This window comes from Astatotilapia calliptera, chromosome 15 (assembly GCF_900246225.1).
Source record: "Astatotilapia calliptera chromosome 15, fAstCal1.2, whole genome shotgun sequence".
In the NCBI taxonomy this organism is placed as follows: Eukaryota; Metazoa; Chordata; class Actinopteri; order Cichliformes; family Cichlidae; genus Astatotilapia; species Astatotilapia calliptera.
Genome location: NC_039316.1, coordinates 21921865 through 21948379, shown reverse-complemented (window position 1 = coordinate 21948379; position 26515 = coordinate 21921865). Strand labels below are relative to the sequence as shown.

At 44.7% G+C, this 26515-nt stretch overlaps 1 protein-coding gene across 3 annotated transcripts; it reads right to left on the bottom strand.

Annotated features, from left to right (window-relative positions):
- Window positions 1–149: 149 nt before the first annotated feature.
- Window positions 150–26438, bottom strand: kif26bb (kinesin family member 26Bb). Of its 3 annotated transcripts, none has more exons than XM_026142845.1 (15): window positions 26019–26438; window positions 25485–25829; window positions 23198–23647; window positions 20855–20976; window positions 20574–20745; window positions 15221–15430; window positions 14783–14876; window positions 11353–11624; window positions 10481–10658; window positions 10230–10368; window positions 9740–9899; window positions 6532–9622; window positions 5477–5646; window positions 3791–3941; window positions 150–2041 (listed from the first exon to the last, which is right to left on the bottom strand). In XM_026142845.1, exons 1-15 carry the CDS (start codon window positions 26079–26081, stop codon window positions 1842–1844), a joined length of 5817 nt encoding a protein of 1938 aa, XP_025998630.1. In that variant the 5' UTR covers window positions 26082–26438; the 3' UTR covers window positions 150–1841. The 3 variants fall into 3 exon arrangements, with proteins under 3 accessions (XP_025998630.1, XP_025998631.1, XP_025998632.1); XM_026142846.1 differs by having other exon boundaries at window positions 6532–9619; XM_026142847.1 differs by having other exon boundaries at window positions 1927–2041; window positions 5491–5646.
- Window positions 26439–26515: the final 77 nt, after the last annotated feature.

Here is a 26515-nt window from a genome sequence, read left to right as displayed (position 1 = left end):
CATGCACACACACACGCACACACGCACGCACTCACACACATGCACTCACACATGCACACACACATGCACTCACACACGCACTCACACATGCACTCACACACGCACACACACATGCACACTTAAAAACAGGCTCTGGTGACCAGTAAGGACAAGATCCCAGATGTGATGGCAGCAGGAGCAGCACAGCACTTTTAATTTTTGCAAATCAAAGGATGCACAGTCTCTGCACACATGAAACATAATGGAGTGCTGTGCTCATTTATTCACAGTGACAACAACATGCTGATTAATACGATTCACAACAACAAACATCCAGCGTGTGTGCGTGTGTGCGATTCCCGTATATTTAAACGCATCGACCCAGGTAGACATCCCAGCACTGCTCACCGATCACTTTGGGTCGTGGCTCGGAGCCACAGGGCTCCTCAGACACCGTGACGTTATTCCTTTAAAGTAATTACTCCTCCATTACACTGTCAGTAGAATCTGCATTCTTTTATTCTACTTCCAATCACTTACTAATGTGTTTTACAGTCAGTGTATTGATCACCGACCTCTCTGTTGGTGTAACTTACACAAACACTACCGTTGTTCCCTTATGGCTCATTCAACAGTTCACTGAGATCCCTGCTAAACATTTACTTATTTACATTAGTTACAAATAAGGAAATGCACTACTTTTGTAGTTTTAGCACCAAAATCTATTTACACAATGGCATCATTGGTGGCATAATATTCCCTTTTTGTGAAAGCTGCACCGCCTTCTGCTCTACGATGGCTGATCACGTTGCTACTCAAAGACATCGTGTTGGCTGAGTACATGATTGGTTTGACCAATCAAATCAAGAAGAACAGCAAAGCACATGAAACTTGAAGAACATAATCGTCACGTTCAGTTGCATTTCCCTCGCTTTGCTCTGTTTGTTGTAGAAGGACAGTTTGAGGTATTGTAAATGTTTGCATCCAGTGGAACAGCTGTGGCTCAGGAGGTAGAGAGGCCAGTCCACTAATCGGACGATCATTGGAGCCTTGACTCCAGTCAGCATGTCAAAGCGTGCGATAGACAAAGACAATTGGAATAAAGCTTTGTGTGAAAATGGCTTTAAGAAAAGCACAATTTGGATCGTCCACTTATCACAGTTTCTCATTAATTGCTTAGCAGAGTACAAAAGTGCTTCATTTGGAGCTGTAGTTGCCTCCTGAGCCGTTTTGCACAGATGTGTAGATGGTATTCACATAAATGATATTGCTGAGCCTAAAGACTTCCCAGAGAACCAGGATCTAATCCCTCATTTCTACGGTCGTAGAGCCTTTTGAGAACCAGAGCACATTTTGACAGGTTTGAGTGCCAGTTGTTGTGTAGTGTTATTATCAGACGTGGAGTCATTTCTTTGAGAACCATGGCAGACACAGACTTTGGACTGCTTCTGTTTCATTACACATGATAGGCTCTCCCGTTGTCCAACATTGGAGCCAGCAGTTTTGTGGTACCGAGCTCGTTAGCACCAAAATATTTTAGCATTAGATGCTGCTTGAACGTGATGGCTTTAAATATACTGCCAAATGCTAAAAAAGTGCATAAACACACATCTTTATAGGTTATTTAACTGCAACTACTGTCTGGAAAACATGAAGTAAAGGTTAGTTGGATTTTTTTGAAAGTCTAAAATGCCGCAGAGGAATTCCCACCAGGGGACCGGAGGCAGTGTGCTACTTCAAAACATAACAAGTGTATACATGAGGTGATCTCACCTCTGTGTCTTGAGTGCCGAGATAACTTCATGGATAATCAACAAGTTCTACATAATAGTCTAAAAGAAACATATATGTCAGCCAGTAGGTCAGTATCTCTCTGTGAATCTATGATCTGCCGTTTTTCGCCGTCTCTTCTTACGCCGTCTCCCGGCGACACCATCAAAGCAGGTGACCATCATGACGTTGGCCTTGCAGAGGCTGACCTTGCGCTCCAGCCGCGCCGTCACCAACTCAAGTGCTTCCAGATGCTCCAGGGAGTCCACCTCGAACGTCTGCCATAGGTCGACTGGGGAAGGACAATAAGGGTCAGTGTGCCGCGTATACTTCTGTGTGTTACTGTATGAGCAAAAAGGAGGATGAATGAAATCGTGGAGGTCAAAGTTCACATGGTAGATTTTTCTCAGACCCACAAAAGTCATCATTGCATTACAAAACATTCTCATACTGTAAGAACTGCTTTGCCAGCAGGGCAGTTTGTTGGTGTGACAGCCTCTTATTCCTTAACAGCATCACGTGCTCTGTGATTAAAGCATAATATAAAATGTCACATGCTGGTGAGGGTATTACTAATGGTGCTAATGAGAAGTGTGGATGCTGCTCCTGTAAAAGGAGGCTACAGCCTGCTGCATATAACAAGCTGATTACTTGCTTATTCACTGAAGTGCGAGCTCAGATGATTAGTCATTGAACCAGTTAATCAGCTGATTGCTCATGTTTTAATCATTTCAGTCACCTTTCAAGCAAAATCACCCAGTTACAGAATTATGTCTTCATATTTATTTTATGGCTAAACTATACAGAAATGTTACAACAGGTCCTACAAAACGATACGATATGAGATGAGATGAGATGCTCTCCATCTGTGTGCAAGCCTAGTACGAGCCAGAACAGTAAAGTACATTTGTATTGTAGCCTGTGTTTTATAGCCTATAATGGCTGAGAGACCAGTGTATAAGCTGTGTACCAGTATGTCAGTATGTTGGCACCAGATTTGCCAGATACACATTGCATAGCTACGCTAGAGTTAGCTCGCTAACCAGCCCGGGTGTTTATTATGGTGTGAACACAGACTGTACATAAAAGATGAACATAGCTTCTGAGTCTAAAAAATGAAGCCATTGAGGAAGTGCCTTAAACCTGTATTACCTATCACGGCCAGCAGAGGCGTCCCTGTGGGTTCATACATGTTATAATGAAGTCTTCTCTGTTCTCTTGCTCTAACACCATTAAATGTATTCTCCTGTTTATTATATGGACTCAGCTGCTACCAACAAGTCTTGATGACTTTAACACTATGGTCCTTCTCAGAGTCAGAAAGTAAAGTCCAGTGACTCAGGGTAAGCCCGGAGGCTAGCCTGAGTGTGCAGCGCTCCTCGATTTCACGGTCAGGTCGGCCACGCATAGCTTCTGGTTTCAAAAGTTAAGATGAAGGTAGTGAAAGGTTAAGGTTCACAACAGGACTTCATTGATACTGAGCGACTGCTGATGGATATGTCCGTGTTTTTATATCGCCTGTGTGAAGTTTTGCTACCTAACACCGTGGCTAGCTGGTTAAGCTCAGGACGCTTGCTCATTATCAGTGTCACTGGCAAAGTACTATGCAAAGATATATATACAGTCCTTAAACTGAAACGGGCTGTTTTACGCCTGGAAAAAACCCAAAACAGAAATCAAAGTTCCAAACATGAACTCAGTGATGACGATGGCTCCACCGTTGTTGTTGATCACGCCAAAAATTGCCTGTTTCAGTTTGTTTTTAATGAACTTAATGCCCATTTCCTCCTCTTGCTTGTTGCCATTTTTCAACTGGTCTTAAGCTTTTGGGACTGTATATATTTGCTGGTGACCAGTGGACTCGTTTCTGTTAGATATTGTTGCTCATTGTTGTCGCTGGAACTGAGAGAGACATTAATGGAAGGCAGGGAGAAGTGTGGAAGCCAAAGGCTGTTCGAGGAAGCTAAATCTAGATGACGACTACTCTTTTCAGATATTAGCAATAACAGTTACAGTTAGTTTTTAAAGAAACTCCACTGACACTCGTGGTTCCACGTGGCGGGCTCCAGCATGAGGCGGCGTTTGGCCAGCTCCAGCTCTCTCCTCAGGTTGTTGTATTTGGCTCGGACTTCGGAGATCCTCTGCTGACGGTGCTCCAGGAGCTTCAGCTTGGCGCTGAAGCATGTGGGCCCCTGAAAGCAGAAACACAACCCTTTTCACTTTTTTTATTTATTCAAAAATTTTTAAAACACAGCTGAAATTAAGTAAATTTAATTTACTCTCACCATTTAAACAATGAGCCCTGGAATACTGTATGTGAGTACTTTGTAGGTTTTAATGAAAAACAGCATCCACCTCTCAGCTGCTCTTCATATAAACATCATGTTAGGGCAGAGATGGGGGGAGCATGGCAGTCGTTTGGGGGGGGGGGGGGGGGGGGGTCAATAAATCCATATTTACAGTTTTTAAAATCTGGTGTTTTACCTCCATTCTGCTCTGCTTGTTCTACGTCTTTGTTCGCCGCTGCAGCACTGACCCAGTTTACCCCATGTGGTCATTAAAATTGTATCAAAGTTGCCTGAGAGTGGTGGAGGCAGGGAGGCGTCTCACGGGGCCAGACCTCTCGTCGTGGGACATTACGTCACCACATGGACCCTGTTTTGCTATCAAGCGCATTTTAAATGCCAGACGGTCTTTTATGCGAGGTTTACACAGTCAGCTTATCAAGCATGCTCTTCTTCTGCAGCATCGTGCAAAAATACTCCCACGAGTGGGAGATGTTTGGTCTCCTAAGACATTTCTGTCTATGATTTACTCATGACGGACTCCTTTTGTATTTCTCTCCCATTTAATATGTTTACTGGATTCATATTCTTCGGACTACGTTGCAGAAGGAAAAAATGTGCCACATTTATCATCAATCATATAAGAAAACAAAGTTTTATGAGACACACATTACATTTAAAATGGGTGGAAATGAATATATGTTAAAGGTATGAAGACCTTGTAGCTGCTCAGTACAAACACAGGGTTAAATTGTGATTTGCTCAATAACTCGACTTCCAGTTTTTGGAATATAATTTTCATGAGTTAATCTATGACCTCGAGACACTGGAGGCACCTCATTATTACTGTCAGTAGTGCGTCGTTGTTGTTTTTAAGCACTTTTTGCTGTTTAAAAATACTGTAAAGCATTTGTGTTTCTTATGTTGTAAATTTGCTCGGGACTCTTATTCCTTGTTTATTCTAAGCTTTGTGGGAACCTGCACGCTGTCTGTCACTTTGCTGCTGTAACGCGTGAATTTCCCCAGTGAGGGACAATAAAGGATATTTCTATTTTATTTATCTTATTCTACTCTTATTCGCTGTGGTCTGTTAAGTTGACACCATAGCTGAGGTTTCTCGCCTCACAATATCTGCGGCGTCTCCTCAAATCTCTGCAACAGAGACGGCAGATCATTTCAATTTATTCCATTTAATATATCAAAAAATGATATTGTGGCAGCATTAACGCCGGTCCTTTTATTCCATAACAAAAAATGGTTACTTACCATTTCGAATACAAAAAGAGAACTAACTGAGTTCTACGTCACAAACAAAACAACAACCACAATCCTGTTTTTGTGGCTGTTCTCGCTCGTTGCTCGCAGAGGTTATAAAGGTCATACTGTTTATTATGTAATGCCCTTTAACCTCCAACAAAAAAAAATCAAAATAAACCCAGCACCTGTTTGCCAGCACCTGCTCTTTCCTGCATCCTCTGTACATTGTCGATCTCATAGACCTTGATCTCGTAGGCCTCTGGGATTCCTTGATCCATCCAGCGAGACCGCAGACCGCTAGCCGAGCGTCTCAGGGTCAGAGGTGAATCATGGGAAAGGTGGCGCTGCTGAGTACCTGGAGCCAAGAGCGCCAACACATGTAAGGCAGAAGCACATGTTAGTGGACTTTTCTTGGTTCTTAATGTGAGTGTTGAGCATTAAATAGAAAAGTCACAGTGAGTCACACATTTACAGACGAGGCAGCTACAGCAGGAAACGATTCATGAGCTGCCGTATGTGGTTCCTGCTGGAACAACAGTTTGCCTCGGGCCAAAGTGCAGCCGCAGAGCTGCCAGAAGTCAAGACCGGAGACACAATTACTGCAACTCTCAGTTTGAGTCAGTCTGCCAGTGCAGGAAAAGATAGTGAGTGCTTTATGTTTTCAAACTGTAGCTTTTAGTTACAGAAGAGGACACATGAGGACAAACTGAGCGCACGCACAAAAAGCAGTTAACAGTGTATTATTTCAGGGGACTATTTAAGAGTCATATACTTATTCAAGTCGTGTCTCCTCTGCTGTTCCATCATCATCACAACAGTGAGTGTGTTTGCAACATGACTCTGTTAGCGTGCATAATCACGCACACACCCCTCTGTGTAACACAACCACACAAACGTTTTCTGTTTCCATCAGTGAGAATCCTTCCTGGGTTCATGTATTAATGATGCGACTTCCTACACAATCTGGCTTTTAATGCCAGCGAGGAAACTGGGTCTGGCTGCGTCCAGCACACATGTCGTCTTTCATTAATGTCACATTAATATGTTATGCAGTCAGATTATGAGCCAGCCATGTCACCATGAAGCTGGCGTTGGCGAACAGCGGCGCTAACGTTTGCATAAGAACGTCTGCTTTGAGCTTCTGTTGGTTTGTTTTTGTTTGCTTTATAAATCAAACTTGAAAACTTTCCAAAAGTGAAAGTCATTTAATTCATTACATAAAAATCGTAGGCGCTCTCACCTGTACCACCTCGTCTCCGAGACGGCCGGCCGCTGCGAGCCGCGCTGAGGAGGGAGCCGCTCCTGTCGCTGACTGAGTCTCTGGCTGAGGTGCTGCTGCCTGTGGCCTCGCTGTCCCTCACCATGCTGTCATAGCCACTGCTCACCAAACTGTTTCTGTTAGAAAAATGCAGGGATGTCTTCCCCATAGCTGGTGGTAAATCGCCGCTCAACACGCTGGTGGTGTCACTTGCGTGCCCACTCAGGTGATCGGGCATGCGGGGAGATGTCAGTTGACTGTACGGGGAGGGCAGTGAGGTCGTTTGGTCCGATCCTCCTGTAGTGGGACTGGGGGCCCTCTCCTTGAGAAAGTCTGAGAGGCGACCGTTAACAAATCCCTGAATGGCAGATTTTGTGGATGAGGATGTGGAGCTCTGGCTTGGAGTCCGGCTGATAGAGCGATGAGACCGTGGAGGGGAAGAGGGGAAAAAGGAGGATGTGCGTTCGTGGCTGACTGTTTTACTGTCTGGAGACAGACTGGCACTATGATTGATGGAGTCCTGCAGGGTTTTGTGGGAGACGCCGGGGTTCTTGATGCTAGGAGCTGACGATCGACGGACTTTGGGGCTAGACGTCTTGAGCTTTCCCACAGCAGAAAGCTTGGAGTGGATATGCCTAGAAGACTGAGTCGCAGGGTTTTCAGACGGGAAAAAATGATGTTCAGACCGAGGATTTTTCCTCGGGCTCCTGCTGGCCCTCGGAAAGGTACAATCTCCCTCAAAATTGCCTTTATAGCCAGACTTACAAGCTCCTTCAGTACTTCCCCTGGAGCTTCCCCTGGAGCTCACAGAAGCGTTGCTGCCGCCTCTTTCTAGGGCTGGAAAGTCTCTTGGGATCCGCCCGAGAGAGCTCGTCCGTCTAGCCAGCTGCTGTAGTTTGGCACTGAAAAGCCTGCCACTCTCCTCCATCGGTGACCTGAGCCTCCTGCTTGTATTATCACGTTTTACTGCTGAAGTGGATTTATCAATCACAGATCCAATACCCTTCCTGAAAGTAGCACCAGGATCCTGTTTGAAGTCTGTTCCATATCTTTGAGGAGAGGAAATATAGAGGTTGTGGTTAGTAGGGGAGTGCTGCCTCGCCTTCCTCCTCTCGAGAGTTACCCTTGGGCTGCAGGGAGTGGATGATGTCAGCCCCCTTGAGTCTACGAGGTGGGCATCCTGGTGTTTGGCACTTTGCCATGCTCGAGGTAAGCTACCTGTTGAATAGGAGCAAAGGATGGTTTCTTGGCAACCAGGTGACTCACCAGTCCTCTTGGGTGTATCTCTGCATGTGATCTCAGTCCCCTCTGAAAGCTCTGCAGTGTTCGAGGAGTAAACATGCCCACGGTCTCTGGGGTGGGCCTTGTCTGTGTTTGTCTGCTCACACGTTTTGTTGTCTGAAGGTTTATTACAAAAACTCAAATGTTCTAAGACGACTGGCTCATAAGACATTTGGCTACAAGACTTGTCAGTCTTTTTGACGTGTTTCTGAGAAGCCACAGGTGCACACTTCTCCTGAAGGACCTCCCTGTGTTCTGAACATCGAGCTGTATTTCTAATGGACTCTGATTCTGACCTGACTCCTGCTAAAGTTTCACAGTGACTTTCGTTGTCTTTGGCACAATCCAAGTCACAATCCAAGTCTGTATTAATCAACATGGGGTTAATAAATGAAGGCAACACCCTTTTCTCCCTTCTGACTTGATGCTGGGACTTTTCAGTGCCAGCAGGATGAGCAGCAGAGCTTTCGGGAGCACCAGAGGAGCCTGGAGCTGCAGATTCCTCGCTGACGTTGCTGATTATCTGGATTGGCTGAGAACTAGCCGAGACTTCAGCGTGTGCCTGTGAATGAGCTCCGTCTCTGATGCAAATAATATTTCCACCTGTCCTTGCTCTGTCGTACGCTCCACTGATGGTCACCTCTTCTACCATAGAGAAAACCAGCTCATCTTGACCTTTTAAGTCCAGCGGCTGCTGAACGGTCACTGTGATCGTGGCTTTCATTTCCTTAACATCCTGTTTGGGGTGACTGTTTAGGACGTCTCCGAGTACAACACTTTTAGCCAGGGAGTGTGAAGAGGAGCACGTAGAAGAAGGAGATATGGGGGAGCTTTTGCCAACTGGTGAGGTCCTTTTGTCTGTTTTGAACCAATCAGCAGTTTCAGCTCTGTCCTGTTTGTGTGAAGGTTCAAGTGCAAGAGAACTGGCCCCTGCCGTGACCTTTGCATCCACATTAAAGCGCTTGGAAGAAACCCCATTACCTGACTTAAGAGTCCTGGTGTTAGAAGGCTCAGAGCGGCAGGTCGCGTTCAGACCCAGAGTTTGATTGAGCAGTTCCTCGCTGGAACTGGTGGCACTACACTCCTCACAGTCGTACAAACCCGAATCTTCTCTCTGAAAACTGTCTCCAGCACCGTCTGTTTGCTTTTCTCCAGCAGAGGTCTGACTGCAGCTCAGCCCCTTATTCAGCAGTGTCTGTGGAGCTTCAGTGTCTGCGCGTTTTACAGATTCCTCCGGGTGCTGTGACTTAACAGTGACATTATTTAAACAGGCACCTTTTAAGGAAGATCTGAGCACATCCATGGTCATTTCACTTCCATCGATGCACCCCAGACGTTCTTGAAGTTGAGCAAACGTGTCACATTTGAGACAGTCCCTCTCTGGTTGCTTCCTTTCTCCTTTCAAAACGTCGGTTTGCCCCAGAAGAGCTGACTCTGTCGTCTTTTCTACTTGCAGCTGAGGAATTCTCAGAAGCTCCTGGAGGAGAGCAGCAAACTCTGGGTCGTCCAAGTCCGCCTTGTTAGGGTGCAAAGACGGTATGATTGGTACAAACTCGGGCTGCGCCTGCCTCGGGGCTGATCTGGGGTGGACTGAGCCGTCTGAGTCTATCTGGATGACTGTGTCGCAAGACTGTTCACTACTGGAGCGTTCATCCAGTTCATCACGCAGGCGAAAAGGACGGATGTCGACGTCTACCTCATCGGTAGAGTGGAACGCCCGCAGGGAGAACGACTGCAGCCCTTTTTTTTCTCTAGTCAGACTCCTCGCACAAGGAGAACATGAGGTAGACTGCTGTCGGATGAAGGTGGACGATGCTATTAGATAAGTCTTATAAATCCAAAGCAACATTCAACAATTTTGGGGTGCTAGATAAAGAGTGACATGATTAGACTCTGTCATTTATACTACCTTCGTCCTCTTCTGTGTCCTGCGAAAACGAGAAGCAAGCTGGATGGTAGAGAAGTTCTCTTGAAGGTGTGTCAAAGAATCCATGATTTGAGCAATTACTGTAGTGTGGCAATTTGTGTGGCCCAGGGACTCTCGAAGGAGCAACGTCAACTTCCCAATCCTGCAGAAACAGTGCAACGTCATGTGAGTGTCTGTGGTCGCAGGTTTAACTGCACCAAAGTCAGAGTAAACTTTATTGTCATCTCTGCAAATCCAGTGCAGCATACAAGCCGACGAGGCTCCGGTTACATCAGCGCACAAAAAAAAAGCTAATAAATCGACATAAAAAGAGAAGAAAATAAATAAATATCAGAGCTCCAATAAGAATTTGCAGTTTGGGGTGGTTTACAGTGGCCTGTGTTGCAGCTTGTAAACCCGGAGTATAAATAGGTTAAAGAAAACAAAGTTTTTAATGAACAAACAATTTTCCTCCTTTGTTTTAGATTCTTACTTGTTTGCGGTGCTTTTCTGTCCACTTAGAAGAGACAGGACGATTGGGCCCAGCTCAGAATGGGGGGGTTTATTTTTGTTGACACCCCTCATACCACTACACACGTCTATCATGGTCAACTTGGTGGCGCCGCGGGAACCTACGGAAACGATACAGTTGGACTTTAGAGGAGGTAATGCAAAAAGATTTAAAAGATGCAAATCATAAAATATCGAAATTCTAGAATCAGTTTCTGAATATTTCACTGCAACCTTTTCCAATGGTGCTGCTCTCCGTACGTGGAGGCTGCACGTGAAGGGTGAAGAACATGATGGAGCTGTCACACAGGTACGTAATAAAGTCACTGTGCCGACGTGCTGCGACGGCTGCATCCAGGAGGGAAGCAGCCCGCTCGGCAGTGGGGGCCTTCACCCGGTTGTGCTTGTGTAGCTGAAGGAGAGAAGAAGCAGATGCACATTTGCTGTAAAATCAGCCCTTTCATCTGTTACATTTATCCCACTGTTGCTGATCACTGTTCATTTTGAAACAGGTTCAATATTGTTAGAATGAATCTTGTGTCATTCGTCTCAGCAGCAAAACATTCGGGCTTCAGTCATTCTTCAAGTGTTGACTGAAAGAACAGAGAGGATGTGGCGCCCACACACAGACACAGTGTAATCAGATATAATGTGCTGTGCAGCATAATAGGTTTCCCTCCCAGCACCATTATCTTTTCCAACACAGTGCGGACCATTATTGTCTAAATAAAGATGAATAAAAGTTTCTCACATCCAGAGGGCACACACTCACGCCAGCTCGCAAGCACCACAGACAACTAATCTAACTAATCTAGTTGGCATGAACGTGTAACGTGAGAATACTGTCTCTTTTGAAACAATTAGAATAACTTTAAAAGGGGTTTTTGCTGCTGCTGTCTCCTATCTGCAGTAAACAGTATCACCTTTGCTCCCTGTTGTCTACTTTGGGTTTGTGTTTATGAAGATTTATTAGACTTTTATGGCAACAACAGTAACTCCACTACTACAGATGTGGGTCACTGGGCCACAGCGTGCCGATGCAGAGGTAAGGGAGGCACAGGAGTTTAACAATCCCTTCTCTTAATGGTAAAAACCTTCAGTTCTACCTGGACTCCGTAGACTGGGTCCTCCTGGAGTTTAATGTGGGCTTTCGGGCTGTCGTGGATGCTGCCTAATGATGGAACAACTTCCCCCAGCAGATCCCTCAGCGTGTCCTCCTCTCCGCAGCACAGTTCGATAGCAGACACTGACACACTGAGATCGGTCCACGTCCTCTCTCTGCGGCGCTCGATGGCGCTGTACAGCCAGGAGATGGCACAAGGAATCAAGCCGAGCTTCCCAATGTTCTCACCACTGCCCACCATGCTGGACCAGGACCCTGAGGTGGAAGGGGAACACATAGATGCACAGATTTTCTATATATAAAAATGAAGTTTTTGCAAGACTCGATTCGGTCTTATGAAAAATGAAGTGCACCCCAAGATTCGATGGCTTGCAGCTATTATAGACCATAATCATTAATTTAAACCAATTGATTTCTGTATGAGTGTCAAGGCTCGGCTGTGTGGCAGGCAGGAGGAGGACCCAAACGCAAAACTCGCAGACACGGGGATGAACTCAAAATCACAGCTTTAATGCTGGGAAGGCAGAACATGGGAAATACAAAAACTAAACTGGGAAAAGTAAACTAACATACGTAGAGAGACACAGGGAGATCCACACAACATGAGGGACGACGTCACACTGAACAGAGGGAGACGCAGACAGAAATACACAGAGGGTTAACGAGGGAAGTGGGAGCACACGGGGAACACAGCTGACACAGATAACCATAACGAGACAGGGCGGGGTGAACTGAACACTGACGGGAGAGGTGGAACAGGGAGCACAGAGGTTCAGACAGGAGGAGAGAGAGCACGAGTAGAACACCAACATAACAGGCAGGGGAGACACGGAATAAACACGAAAGGGGACGAGGGCTCATAAATACATAGAGGGCACACAGGGGGAAGAGAGAGCACGGGGAGAACTTAGACATGATGGGCAGGGGAAGCATGGAATAAAACATAAGGAGAGACGAGGGCTCACAGATACACAGAGGGGCACACAGGGAGACATGAAGGGCAAGGGATCAAAACTAGAAGCCATAGAATAAATCACAAGTACAATAATACGAAAATCACAAAGAACTAAAAACGCTGGGTCAGGAGACCCAGGACCGTGACAATGAGTGTATCAGCCTTCAATGTTGTGTAACAATTTTTGTCTTTACAACATTGCTTAAGTTCATTGAACTTTGCAGGCATTTGTTTATAAGTTCTACTGTGGGTCACCTTGACTGTTGGGGGTCATTGCCTGCTGCATGACACAGCTTTAGCTGGCTGAGCCTCACATTTGTCTCTAGGTTAGTTTGGAGTTTATGGTGATTATTTGACTACTCGGTTCCCAGGTGACTGCATAAGCCCAAATCCTCATACCTCCACCACCGTGCCTGACACTTGGTATCAGGTGTTTATACTGATCTGTTGTGTTTGTTTGGGTTTTGGCTCAAATGTTGCTGTGTGTTACAGCCAAGCACCAACATTTTGCTGTTTTCTGTTCAAAGGACACTGATCCTGAAAGCTAAGCCACGCTGCCATCCAAACAAGCTATATGTTTTCAGTCTTTCTAGCAGTGCCTTAATGAACTTTAACTTTAACATGCTAACTGAGGCTAACTGAAATGTAGCTCTTATGCACCGTCTAAGCATGGGTTACACACATTTGGGTGACCTTCTGTTAACCACACCTGAATGCTCCAAACCAGCAAACTGTCAAAATGTGCTCACACCTGCAGATCATCAATGAATCAGCTGCAACTGACTAACAGCACCTTCTTGCTAATTAGGGATCCCTCTGTGATTCTTTGGTGTGCACTTATTAAGAGTGTACTTAGTTGGACTGTGGGCCGCCTTGAGTCCTTTGAAAACCCTACTACATATGACATACATGAAGGTATGCATCCACATAATATATACTACATTCACAAATACACAGTCTGAGTGGCACAATCAGTTTTTATATTATTTATGTCTGAAAAATATACTAACCATATCAATGCAACGTGTTGCTGTCAGAAACAGTTTTTCTGGGCTGTTTAATAAATAAAATCACAGCTTCTGCTGTTCACGTGCGTAACAGGAGATACAAGTCGTTTATTCCACTTAGCAAGGGAACTATTTTTTTAATTTTCCAAAAAAAAGCATCATCAGCCAGAGTTAGTTTTTGGGTAGCTCAGCTAAAAATGATTGTACGTCTGGCTTCTGCACGTGTGCTACCAAACACAATGGGGCCATAGTCGTAGCTGAGGCCATGGGCTCAAAATAGTACACACCAAATAATGAACATCGAACTGTAACATCTTAACACTGAAATAAAGGCAGGGGAGGAGGCGTGCTGAAAACAGCACATCACAGAGCACACGTTCACTTTCAATGCACTGCAGGCAGAAATGACTGAATAATAAAAGATTTCATATCAGTCATAAAAAATATCTGCAAGATTTTATATATGGATATATAGATAATCAGATTTATAGCAAAGTCTTGAAATGGGGCTAATTGCAGGAAAGCATTGGCACGAACAAAACACATCATATATAATCTCACAAGAATAGACAAATAAATGTTTTTATGGACCGATGCCATATTGTGTCTCTTTCTAGTGCACTTTTGCCCCACATTACTCTTGAGTTATGGGCTTGTTTCACCCTATCTCGTCTTATCCAAACTCTAATTGAATGAGGATAAGAGAATTGGTTTACTCCAATTAAAGGCCGAGCGGCCGTTATTCAGAGAGAATAGTATTCTGTGGAGGAGATTGATGCCCCCCTGGCCGTGGGCCACATGTAGTCTGTACTGGCCAACTAATTCAATCAGATTTACGGAGAGTGGCGTCATGTGAAAAAGCAGGTCCAAGGAGACCCTGTCCTTACCCTGTGTGTGTGTCTGTGTGTGTGTGTGTGTGTGTGTGTGTGTGTGTGTGTGTGTGTGTGTGTGTGTGTGTGTGTGTGTGTGTGTGTGCTACAAATCTATTAAACCCCTTTACCGCTAAGTGCAGGGCTCCATCTCTCTAATAGCAACATATCACAGTCCACTTTGTTTGCAGGCCCTTCTGCTCAGCGCTTCAGCAAAATGAAGTGAAATATTTGCCTAAAACGTCAAACAATGGGAAGCTTTTACAAACACATGCATGCTGTATAACTGATGATCAGGCTTTTATTTATAAAGTAACAGGTGAAGGATGAATAACTTAAAGGGAAATGTTTGTTTGTTGGTTTTTTTAAAGAGCAAAAAAGAGAAAACTGACTGGGAGAGGAGACAAAAGACACGAGGAGGCTGGAGATTTGTATCGAGAGGACAGAGGGAGTTTGAAGTGATAAAGAAAGGCTGAAAGATTGCAATGGGATAGAGGAGGAGGTGGGGCGGGGATGATAAAAGCATCCCATTCCCATCTTGAGATTTTAACCCATGGCCTCTCACAAGGACCGATTACTCACCCACATCAGCACAACCCAAGCCCAGGACACAGGCATCGCTGCCGCTGAGCACACAGCGGATGACATCAGCCAAGACGCCTGCACACACCTCGGCCTGGTCGAGAGAACAAAGGACAGCGAGCAGCTTGTGAAGAAGCGCACTCGGTACAGAGCAAGAGCAAAGCAGAACGGGGATGCAGACTGATTCCCTTGGGCTCAGATACTGTAAGCAGAGCTTGGATAAGGCTGAATGTAATTGATGGACTGTGTAATTGTGGTGGCTATCCAGGGCCTATCAGTTTTCAGGTCATCAGACAGAGAGAGGGAACTAACAGTGTAGGATAAAGAGGAGGGAATATGTGCTGTATACATGTAATGCTACACAATCCACTGTCTGCCAACCTGATCACCATAGAAACAACTAAAGTCATATTTAAATGCTTTGCAACAGAGCCACACCTGGCTTGACTCCTGAGGATATGCACTGTCAAAGGTGAAGGTCTTCAGCTGACTTTTGCCATCCCTGCCCAGTGTCATGGTAGCACGCTGATGGCTTTTGGTGACCGGCTCCACTATGGTTACTCTCTTCTTGGACGGGTCGATCCGGAGAACAGGTGGTTGGCCTTGGCTCTCTGACAGCGATGGGTTCACCCTCAGCACGACTTTCACCTGTTCGCCAAAGGAAATGGAAACAGAGTCGTGATGAAATTTAGACACAGTACAGAACAAAATATCTGTCCAACTGAAAAATACTGTATGAAAAAATAACAGTAAGAACAGCTGTCATGAGATTGCAAAGAGCATGAGCTTAATCTCAAATTATTATTTACCCAAAAATGCAGTTTCCATCAGCTTTAGCTGCGCTCTGTGTTTGCTGTATGAACTGTACGCCCTGCTGTTTGTGGGAAATTATCAAATATCAGAGGAAGGTTGGACATACCCACTGCAGCATCAGCACCAACCCATTCTCACTCCCAGCTCATCAGATATGGGTGCTTTGTCAGAAAAGCCTTCCCATTCAATTATAGGAGGTTACACAGACTCAAGCGTCCTCAAATCACAGAGCAGAATTTAGAGTCATTTAAATGCTTTTATTTTACTTTCATTTTTAACCTGAGTTTGGGGGGAAACAGCCATTCGTGTAATGCTGCTTTGAAGTTTCCATTAATCAGGGAATCTATAATACCCGAGTAAGACTTCTAACCAGCCATCAGTACTGCATGTGAGAGCTTGTTGTAGCATTGTGAATATGGTAGCACGCTCTTGTTAATATTTGGTAAAGCAACACTACGGATGAGCAAGGCTTCATAGATCCTCTAGCTGTTTGTAGCGTAGTCTTGTTTACAACCTGATGGACTGAGCATAACGTCCAGGCTGGTCTTAGCCACAATTACAGCTAATTAACTAAAAGCCACATCACCTTGTGTTGTAGCTGATACAGTCTGCCCCATGCCTAGCACAATGATTGCTGGTCACCTGCAGCCAATTTAGTATTTCCCGTGAACCTAACCTCAACAAGCATTTCTTTGGACTGTGGGTTTAAAAAACAACAACAAAAAGAGGTCTTTCTTGCTGCAGTGCTAGCCACCATATCATCATGGCATGACGCTACAGGCAAACTGTAAAATGTCTGTATTGTTTAATATTTAATGCTTTAACCTCATTATAATGGCATTATAATGTATTTGTTGCTACTGTCCAGTCTAAGCTAAAAAGCTGAACGCTAACATGATGCTAGCATGTAAATATACAGCGCTAAATGCTAGCAGGTACCAACAAAATGAGATCTTAATCTAAACGCCAATGAGGCAAGACTGAGCAGTACTATGTCGCACATGGAGCCTTTAGGAAAGAGTCAGACTGTTTTATCTGAAAACTCTACAGTTTATTAAATGCATAAAGGGACTAGATACTCTGCTTTTACTGTACAGCGTGTATGTATGCTAGCTGATTTATGTGCAGACCACAGCAAACAGCAGCGATATGGTGTCTGTTCTGTTTATGCATTCATTTTTTTTTAAACGTATGATTACCAACAGAGGTTTTTGACTCCAAAAACAGCTGCTGAAGAGTAAAGGAAAAGTCAGACTTGTGCTCTGAGCCCCTGCTGTTCAACAACAGGCGGCTGAAATACTGTCTAAATCCTCAGCTGGAAAAGAGAAAACCTGGGCAGAACAAAGTGATAAATGTCAAAGAGTATTAGGGCATCTTTGAGATCCTGAAGCAATGGAGGTGAACTTTGTTGAGCTAAACAGACAAACTGTCTTTGGACAACCAGTCGCCTGTTTTGTAAGGACATCAAATATAAATGAACTGACAACCAAGAATAAAATGGTGAATTGAAACAAAAGCATATTACCTTTAGGCTGCAACACACCACATGATTCAGTCAGTGCAGCAACTACACAACCGCCTCATACATCATACATCAGCTGCATGACAATGCATTCCTCCTGCTGTATCTCTGCATGTCGTGACATTAATTCCTTAATGCACATCTCTGGAGGAAGTCTGAGATTTAGCGGCTTTAAGCTCTTAAATCGAGTTATATCCTGATTCTGACAGGCTCCTAACAAGGCTCACAGGTCTTGGTCTGCAGGAAAACAAGGCAGCATATACCAGACAGCGCACCCTATTAGGGCTTATAAGCCAATTATAAAATTGTTTTTTCTGAATTCAGGTCTGCAAGACTGCAAGTAGATGTATGTTCTGACACCCACTCAAATGTGGTTTTCCTGAAAATGCACAGGACTGCATTACACCATGATGAGATCATCCTACATTGACTGAATTTGAAAAGCCATTTTCCATCTGCCACATGAAGGATTTTTTTCCCTTCCTCATGATTTTAATACCTTACGCAAGAAGTGGTTTCTTAACCATATTGAACACCTGTCAAACTCTTTTTATGAGGGTTAAATTATTCAGGAGAACCATTTGCAAGCTGAGAAAATCCTCCTCGACTCGCACACGCATGCATATTCTTGCACGTTTAGATGTACAAAGCTGAGTGCTCAAGCAGGTGTGGCCGGCGGTGTGGTCTATTTGAGCCCTTATCTGTAACTCTAGACTACACCCAGGAGTCCATCTATGAGACGAGGGCAGGGCCCCCAGCCATATTGATCTCCCCGAGTTTCTCTCCCTGAGGAGGTGAGGAGAAGGGAGGAGGAGAACAAGATGGAGACATTAGCACCACATTACAGTGTATCACAACGGACGGGTGATATAGGATCTCGTCCAAATTGACTGAGATCTCCTTACCTCACAACACGGATGGTCAAAACACTTCCAAGATGGTGCCTGTGGGCTCTTTGTCAATCAGTCACCAGTCCAGGTTTATTCTATATATTTATACCTCACAATACAGGACACGTAGTTGCCCAGTGGCGTATTTCATAGTGAAACCTATATATATTTTCCTTTTTAAATAATGCATGCAGGATGTCTGTGTGTATTATAAAGCAGTCAGTAGATGCTGCACATTATATCCAGTGGTGGCCGTCAGTTGATTTATAGCACTGCATTAAATCCATCATGTTAGCCTGATGTGCAGAATTCTAAGTACACATTATAGCAAAGCAGAGCACAATTTTTGTGATTGATCCTATTGCTAGTAATATGCCATGAAAACACTGTACACTGATCAGGATAACACTTGAGTGAGCGAAAAATCTTATTGACTGTAATTGTAGCTTGCTTAAAATGATGAGCCAGTATTCTGCCAGTGATCCATGTATGATGACTAACCCTTACTGTGCACTTCACATGTTACACCTCGACGGTAGTGGGTTGGACCCCCTTTTCCCTTCAGAGCTGCCTTAATTCTTCCTTGTAGATTTAATAAAGTGCTGGAAATACTTTGGTCCATAATACCAGGATAGATAGGCTCTATTAAGTTGATAGCTGGAGACTGTTGAGGCCATCTGAGTGAGCTCATGGTCAAGAAACCAGCTTTAGATTATTTGAGTGCGCTATCCTGCTGAGGATACTGCAGGGATGGACGTGGTCAGCAACGATACGTGTGTCGCCCGTAGTGTTCAGACAATGGTCACTTGGTGCTATTTGGACAGAGAGTTGAAGAGAATATCCCCCACAGCACGGACTGAACCACTGATACAAGGCAGCATAGATCCATGTTTTCGTGTTGTTTATGCCAAATTCAGACCCTACCATGCGACTGCTGGAGCAGACACTGAGACTCATCAGACTGGACAATATTTGTCCAATCTTCTGTTAAGGAACATCACTGATTCCATGTGAACTGTAGTCTCAGTTTCCTATTCTTAGCTGACAGGAGTGGCACCCAGTCTGCTGCTTTAGCTCGTCTGCTCAAAGGTACATTGTTAGTTACTGTTCTTACTGTCTTGGAGCAACTGTGACCACGTCATTTCCTCTGGGATTAAAAATATATTCTGATGTTGTAGGTTCAGAGAGGATTTTCAACCATTGCAACCAAGATATCGAAGATATCGAAGATATCTTGGTTGCTGAGGTACTGTTACCGTTCTATCCACTCTGTGCAACTGAAATGCCACTGGTTGGATATTTTCTCTTTTTGGGACCATTTCCTGTAAACCCAGATATGTTTGTGAGGGAAACTCCCAGCAGAGTTTCTGAAATACTCAGACAAGCCCGTCTGGCGCCAACGACAATGTCCGAAATCGCCAACATTGCCTAAGTCATCTTTCTCGCCCGTTCTGATGTTCACTTTGAACTTCACCAAGTTGACCTCACCGTGTTTACATGCCTGAATGCATTAGCTGCTGGAATGTGATTGGCTGACTAGATATTTCCGTTAGTGATCGACTAAACAAATGAAGTTCCCGGAGACTTTAGACTGTTTTCCAGTCTTTCTCCCTTCGCAGTGCTGATGCAACTGTTGTTCAACGAGATTAGCTCAGTTTGACTTATTGTGACAGAACAACACAGACACATCGAAGCATAAATGCAAACAATGACATCGACCACTACGGCGTAGGCTGCTCCACTCCATTAATAATAATAATAATGGATTGTATTTATATAGCGCTTTTCAAGGCACCCAAATCACTTTACAATGCCACTATTCATTCACTCTCACATTCACACACTGGTGGAGGCAGCTACAGTCGTAGCCACAGCTGCCCTGGGGCAGACTGACAGAAGCGAGGCTGCCATATCGCGCCATCGGCACCTCTGGCCAACACCAGTAGGTTCTTGCCCAAGGACACAACGACTAGGACAGAGGACCCGGGGATCAAACCGGTGACCTTCCGGTTACAGATGCACTTCCCGACCCCCTGAGCCACGGTTAAGATAAGGACTATAAATTAAGCATGGCTACTGCTCTGACAACCACACCGCCAGTGCTGAAGCCTTTTGGTGGTCTATACTAGAACAACAGCGGTTGTTAGCAGAACATTACGGTTGGGGAACCTTTTATCTAAGGCTCACACATGTACACATTTAAATTCTGATTCTCTTGTGAACTTTCTTTTTAGCAACAATTAATGAGTGGCTGGTTACAGTTTTACATTTTTTAGTCAGACCTGCATAAGCAAATTATAAAATGCATTTAGGCCTGCAGCAGCGTGTCATCGAGGGAAAATAAATAAATAGGCAGGCGTGCATTTTTATCCAACCCCAGTGTAAGTAATGGTCTCCAGCCTGGTGATCACTAAAATTTCTGCTTTGTTTTTGCTTCATGACACATTTTAGTAAGTGCCTAAATTATGTTCTCTCCTCCAAGTATCATAATTGATGGGATTTCTGAGCAGTTAATGTGTTTCAGTGTAGTACAGATCAATTTGATGTGCTAGAATTTGAAGTCTACCTTGCCAACGCTGGGCGAGTCCTTGGTTCTAGTGGCAGCTTGCAGCAGGCAGGTGGGGACGGGCGGTGGGTTTTTCTGGATGATTTCCCTGAAGCAGGTGGAGAGTTGAGAGGGAGCTGGATCAGAAGCATGGCCCTTTTTCCTCAGTGTCAGGCTGAGCTTCTCAGCTGCCCTACGGGAAAGAAGTGAGGGGGTGTGTCATTGCACGGAAACTCCTGGTGCAGCCAGTACAGATCCTTTTCAAACACTTGCCGTTATTTGGTGTGCATATATTGGCTTACCTAGTCAGAAAGGACATAGCTGCAGTGTTGGCGATGGACACCACTCTGGATATGTGCGGGATCTTAGAGGTGGTCTGTACAGCCCCGACATCCCTGCAGCTCTGATAGGCATCATCTGTAGCCTGCAGGGGGAAAAAGCTCATTAAAAAATCCAAATGTGTAATTGCACTGCAGCACCCACTCCAAAAGGGGCTATTATCACGGGAATTACTCTGGGGAGGAACATGAGGTGGGCGTCTGTGTAAGTAGGGCACGCAGGCTGAGAGGAGCACGCTGGGTTAACATACACCGTTAGTCATATTACAGATGCAGCCAACTGCATTTGGAGTGTGAAGGATAGTTTGTGAAGGCTGCAGTGACTGCAAAACGTGATTCAGATGTGACACATAGTCACATCATCACTCAAGCAGCCTTACACGAATATATTCCAACACTCCAACGCTCCAGCGTGGGCGTTTAGGGTTCATTCATGAGTTCACAGTGTGTGTCTGTGTGTGTGAGCGGCGTGGTCGACTCTGCACTCGTGCTGCAGGCCTCTGAGCCAGCAGCGGCTCAGCTCGTTCTTAAGGCAAGATAACAAAGTCAACTTTTGTTTTCATAGCATCACAAACGCAAAGTGCCAATTAGTGCCAGAGGAAATCTGCGGTCATTGTCGGGAATGAGGAAGCCAGAGATAATATGGATAATGCACACTTCCCCGAACCCTCCTGCTTTCTGCTTTTTGACTCGCGTCTTCTGTCGTAATCTTTTTTTTATCGCTTCACTTTCCCTTGCTCCAATTCCTCATGCGGTCTTTTATGATGTCTTGTTTTCCCCTCTCCTTCCTCGTTGCCCTTCCTTCCCTTCAACCCTTTCATTCCTTGCCTCCAATCTTGCACACTTCATTTCCTTCTCTCCTCTTCTTCCTTTCTCCCGCTGCCCTTCTTTGCGTCTCCTCACTTCTCGTCCTACGCTTTCGCTTTCACCGAAGCTGTAAAAACCTCAGTTGATCTGCTCTCAAACTGAAACACGTACGAATCATTTCTTCCACAGCCGTGCACAGTACAGGAGCGCTGTTATTGTCACATTTGATTAGACGTGCCTTCAAAATAACAGTTTTTAAAAGAATCTCTGAAGACTCCTTTGGTCCATTTAAGCACTCCTTAGTATTCTCACATAGTGATAACACGGGCTGATAAATTGAAATTCTCAGTCATTTTTCAAACAATGGCTCTGTTATTTCAGACAAAAGTACACAAAGCAGACTTTCTTCCTGGATGGTGACTGCCACTTTTGACAACTGCTGCTAGCAGATTTTTATCAGCTAGCTAACTCCGGTAGTGCTAACTCTCAGAGTTGAGTGAAAATGCAATCTAGAGCTGACTCCGTTTTTTAAAATGGTAAATCTTTTAAAAGGACCTTACACAGATGCTTATGATGTTAAGAAGGATTCTAAAAATGTGTGCTATCAGCATGTAAGATCACACTTTATTTTATGCTAACATTATACTCAGATCCTTAAAAGCTCAAGCTGCCCCGTGTCTGCAGTTCACTAAGTATATATCAAGAGCTTATTATCAGTACCAGAAGCAGGACTAAGTTTAGATTTTACGATTAGTGAATGGAAATCAATTTTTAGCTTTGGCAGAGACAAAGCGTGACAGGGATGCTAATGTTAGGAATAGCTCCTTTAGTGAATATGCTAGCATGAAATTGTCCTTGTCCCTGAGCTGTTTGAGAGAGCTCCCGGTAAACTTCCACCCTTGAAGCAATTTTACACTGTAGACACCCTCCTAAGATATATCTATATGCAGTTTACAATAACATTGTGGTTCAGCAAAATGAAAACTGTGATGCCTACACATATTATCTGTCAACCAGGTCAAATATAGTCCTAGAATCTGTCACTAACTACATTAAATGAAGGATTTGGGGTATTTTTAGTTGTTGGCTTACAGAGAAAATGAGCCAACTGAGTAAAGAAAAGTCAGTTCTCAGTCACCTTGTACAGGTTTATAATCTTTTTTTTATTGGGGACTTGGGAAGGACACACTCAACCACCTTCTATCACACTAATGCATATTTCGCCAGCCGCAGTGTTTAATACGACCGTCCCTCTATTGATCACAAGTGCTTTTTGACCGGCCGGCTCTTGCGACAGAGGTAAATCATGACCCAATTCCATTCCATTAGCAAAAGTACTTTTGAACAACACACTCAGCCACGGGATCGAAATAGGCTCTGATTAGGCCCTATGAATCACTGGCTCGCTGACACGTGCACCCGTAAAGGCACACATTACCCATATAGCTCGTTAGGAGGGTATGTGAGATTCAATGCTAAGAAAAGGGCTCATAGTGGTACCTGACGGTAAGGGTTTGTGGTGACACCATTAGCTCTGGATGCAGATTTAAAAGCCACCAGCTGCTGCTGCTCCTCCACCCAGCGGCCCATATCAGGGTTGGGGAGCTTGGGCCCCCTTCGTCTGAGGGTCTGTGGGGTCCTTTGAGGCGTCCTGGGGCTGCGTGGGCTCTGAGGAGTGTGGCTTTGATCCAGAGCCTCCCTCGAAGCCCTGTCTCCTCGCTTTGCTTCAATTTGTCCAAACAGTGAGCCAGTGCTGAGGCTGGCTTCAAAAGAAGGCTTGGCTAATGCCTGACCCCGGCTCAGAGCCACATGGATGGCCTCTTGCTTGAGCTGGTACAGGTTTGTACCGCAGGCTCCACACTCCCCCTGGTCTCTTTCTCTGAAGTCCGTGGTGGACCGACTATGGACCCGGAGGTTTTCATGAAGAAATGCCGACAGGTCACTCAAGTCCTGCACAAGTGAGAGAACATGGCAACAGGAGTTACAGACAGGAAAAACCTTTGCTGTTTATAGTACCTTTTTATTATTGCACAACACTCGCCTGTAATTGACTGACAAAATAAGATAAGTCGAGCGCAATCTTCACATTAGGACACAGTAACAGTCTAATCTGCTCTGTTTGATATCTGGCTGTATGAATGATCACTGAGTATACGAGAACAGAGTCACGGGAAGCCACTTTCTACATGGAGGTATTGATTAACACTGTCTTTATGATCTTTAACAGCCCAGTGAAAAAACTGTGTTTACTGCATCTCACGAGTGGATGGAACATGTCATAAATCTCAATTCACTGGAAACTCTCGGAGACTAGCATGTCATCCTGGAAGAAGGGCTTTTTTTGTCTGAAACAAAACAGGAAAAGCGAGACGTCAGTGTTTGTGTGTCTTTTTTCAGCCAATATTAGCATTTTGCTGAATGTCATGTCATCACTGTGTTACTGTAATAGACAGCTGCTATCTGGATTGGATGTAAAAAATCCAATTTAATTTGGAAAAATCTGACAACAGGAGGTTAGAACAAGTAAAATCGTGCTACTTTAAAACAGAGATTTTGACACCTGAGGTTCAGGTCTGGCCCGGCTGTCACAGCTAACAAGAAGGAATCAAAAACCATCATCTTGTTTTTCATCCTGAGAAAGACACACACAGCAGCATCCAGCACGCACTGTTTCTCCTTCCCTCCTACACACTACAATGACCGATGTTCCCTCACAGGAGTTCAACAGGAGCTCTTAAATGTTGCAAAATTTCACTCAAAGCCTAAACGTGCTGAAACAGCTGGTGCTAAATAAACTTCCCTCATAAATAATATATAGGGATAATAATCCTGATGTATCAAAGAGGCAAAAATAAGCCAGACTGAATTTCAGGTTAGACTGATGACAGATAGAGTATAAGGTGCTGCAGAGACAGCAGCAACTCCATCTTAACAGATGACGTTATACACCCATGATGCTACTGAGAAATCACGCTTGGATCAATAAACCTGCGAGCAGCTAGATCTGGCTTATCAGATTTCTACTGACCACGTCTGTGGCCGCACGGTGCCTCCCATCTTCCTCCTGCTCTCCCTGTGGTCTCCAAAAACATGACACACCCCATCCCACTTAAGAGGACAAAAATAAATAGCCTTCCCTCAATGGAGAGAACTGTGGAGATGACACAGGGATGTCGCCATGAAATATTCATGGCCATTTAAAACCACTGGCGCAGGAATGTCACTGGTTTACTTTGGCGAATGATGGATTTTGGTGGTGATGAATGTGCAAACATGCACGCTTCTAAAAGGAAGCACCGAAGGTCCCACATGAGCCTTAGAACACTTGTTAAGCATCACCACTATAGCCTCAAAAGGAACTACCAGTTATGCTTCTGTGTGACATAAGTGTCATAAAATGTTTTCACAGCAGGTTTATTAGAGTTTATCGGCCCTCGCTGAAGCATTCATGTCTGCTTTTAACATTTTTCATGCATATTTATTCTTTCAATTCACAATATTCATACCCAAAGAGGTTATTTGAGAGGAAAAAGCAAGTTTGTGAATACTTTTGTCACTAAATTGCATCACAAAAAATATGAATGTGCATTTCTTTTAATTAATGTAACAAATATACACCAGTACCACCTGCTGATAAGCATCCATATGCTTTCAGCTCCTGTTTCATTTCAGTTACGTGTTGTCTGTTGAGTCCAAACACGAAATTTTATATAGACTGCTTCGAAAGCACACGGCTGCACTGTCACGACTGCCACTTGATCCCCATCACAGTATCATTGTCACTGACCTTGCAGGAGAAGTGATGGTGAACAGCCAGGCTAAGGGCTTGTTTCTTCAGAGCAACAAGGGTCGCTGAGCACTTCTCGCAACGAGCAACTTTCCGATCGGACCTCCCAAAGCCGGGATTCGCCGACATGGAGCCTCCTCTACATATAGTCCTAAAGGACATGGTTGTCCGGATGCGGTCTCCTACAGATCCAGGGAGGGACTTGTAAGACGGGACATCGTCTGCTCTCTGGCACATATTCCGATATGGGTCGCCCCTGGACCCTCCGGCACCCACAGGAGAGGGGCGCTCCTTGGGCTGGCGGTCCTTCCCTGCGGTCTCAAAGTGATGCTGCACTTCTGCGCTCTGAGAAATAAATCATGATAAATAAGGATGTATGTGGGCTTTGGCAGGGGGAAATTAAATATCAATCGACTTGGACTACTGTAACCACACCCAAGTGTTTTGTTTTTTCTAGTGCAACAGTACTCTCAAGAAACTCTAAACCCCACAAATGCTAACAAATTTTGCCCAAAACGAACAAATCGGACTTACCCAGAGACCTCCTCTGATCGAGGCTGGAAACCCCTCTCTTCCTCTTCCAGTCAGAGATGACATGACAACTTGTAAATATTTAAAAAGATATCCGAACAAAGGCGGGGGGCATTTTCTGTTATTGTTGCCAATCCTGGACCTGGTGCAAAAATATCCACTGACGTGAAGGCCTAAAAAAACAAACTACAACAAGCTGAAATGCTGGGCACAGTCTCTAAGATGTGGAGTGATGGCAGTGGCACAGTGGAGAATGAGTGAGAGCGCACGGGAGAACACTTCATGAAGTCACTTGGCTATTTATTATAAGCTCCTCAGGGAGGCAGCACGGAGCAGCTGCTCGGAGAAACCTTAAAAAAGGAGCAGGCGGCTGAGTGTTTGTATTTCTTGACGTGATTCATGTCCTACATACTGTCGCTGTCCCGCAAATGTCACTGCACCTTCTTACAACGGAACAGTCCGACAACATGCCTGAATAGACGTGTGCGGAAATATCTATC

Excerpts from the sequence above, each read along its gene's own strand:
- kif26bb (XM_026142845.1), bottom strand. The coding sequence starts at position 26,081 with ATGTCATCTCTGACTGGAAGAGGAAGAGAGGGGTTTCCAGCCTCGATC. Across the intron at positions 23,648-25,484 it reads ACCATCACTTCTCCTGCAAG|GACTTGAGTGACCTGTCGGC; the intron begins GTCAGTGACAAT and ends TCACTTGTGCAG. Across the intron at positions 3,942-5,476 it reads GAGCAGGTGCTGGCAAACAG|GGGCCCACATGCTTCAGCGC; the intron begins GTGCTGGGTTTA and ends TTCTGCTTTCAG.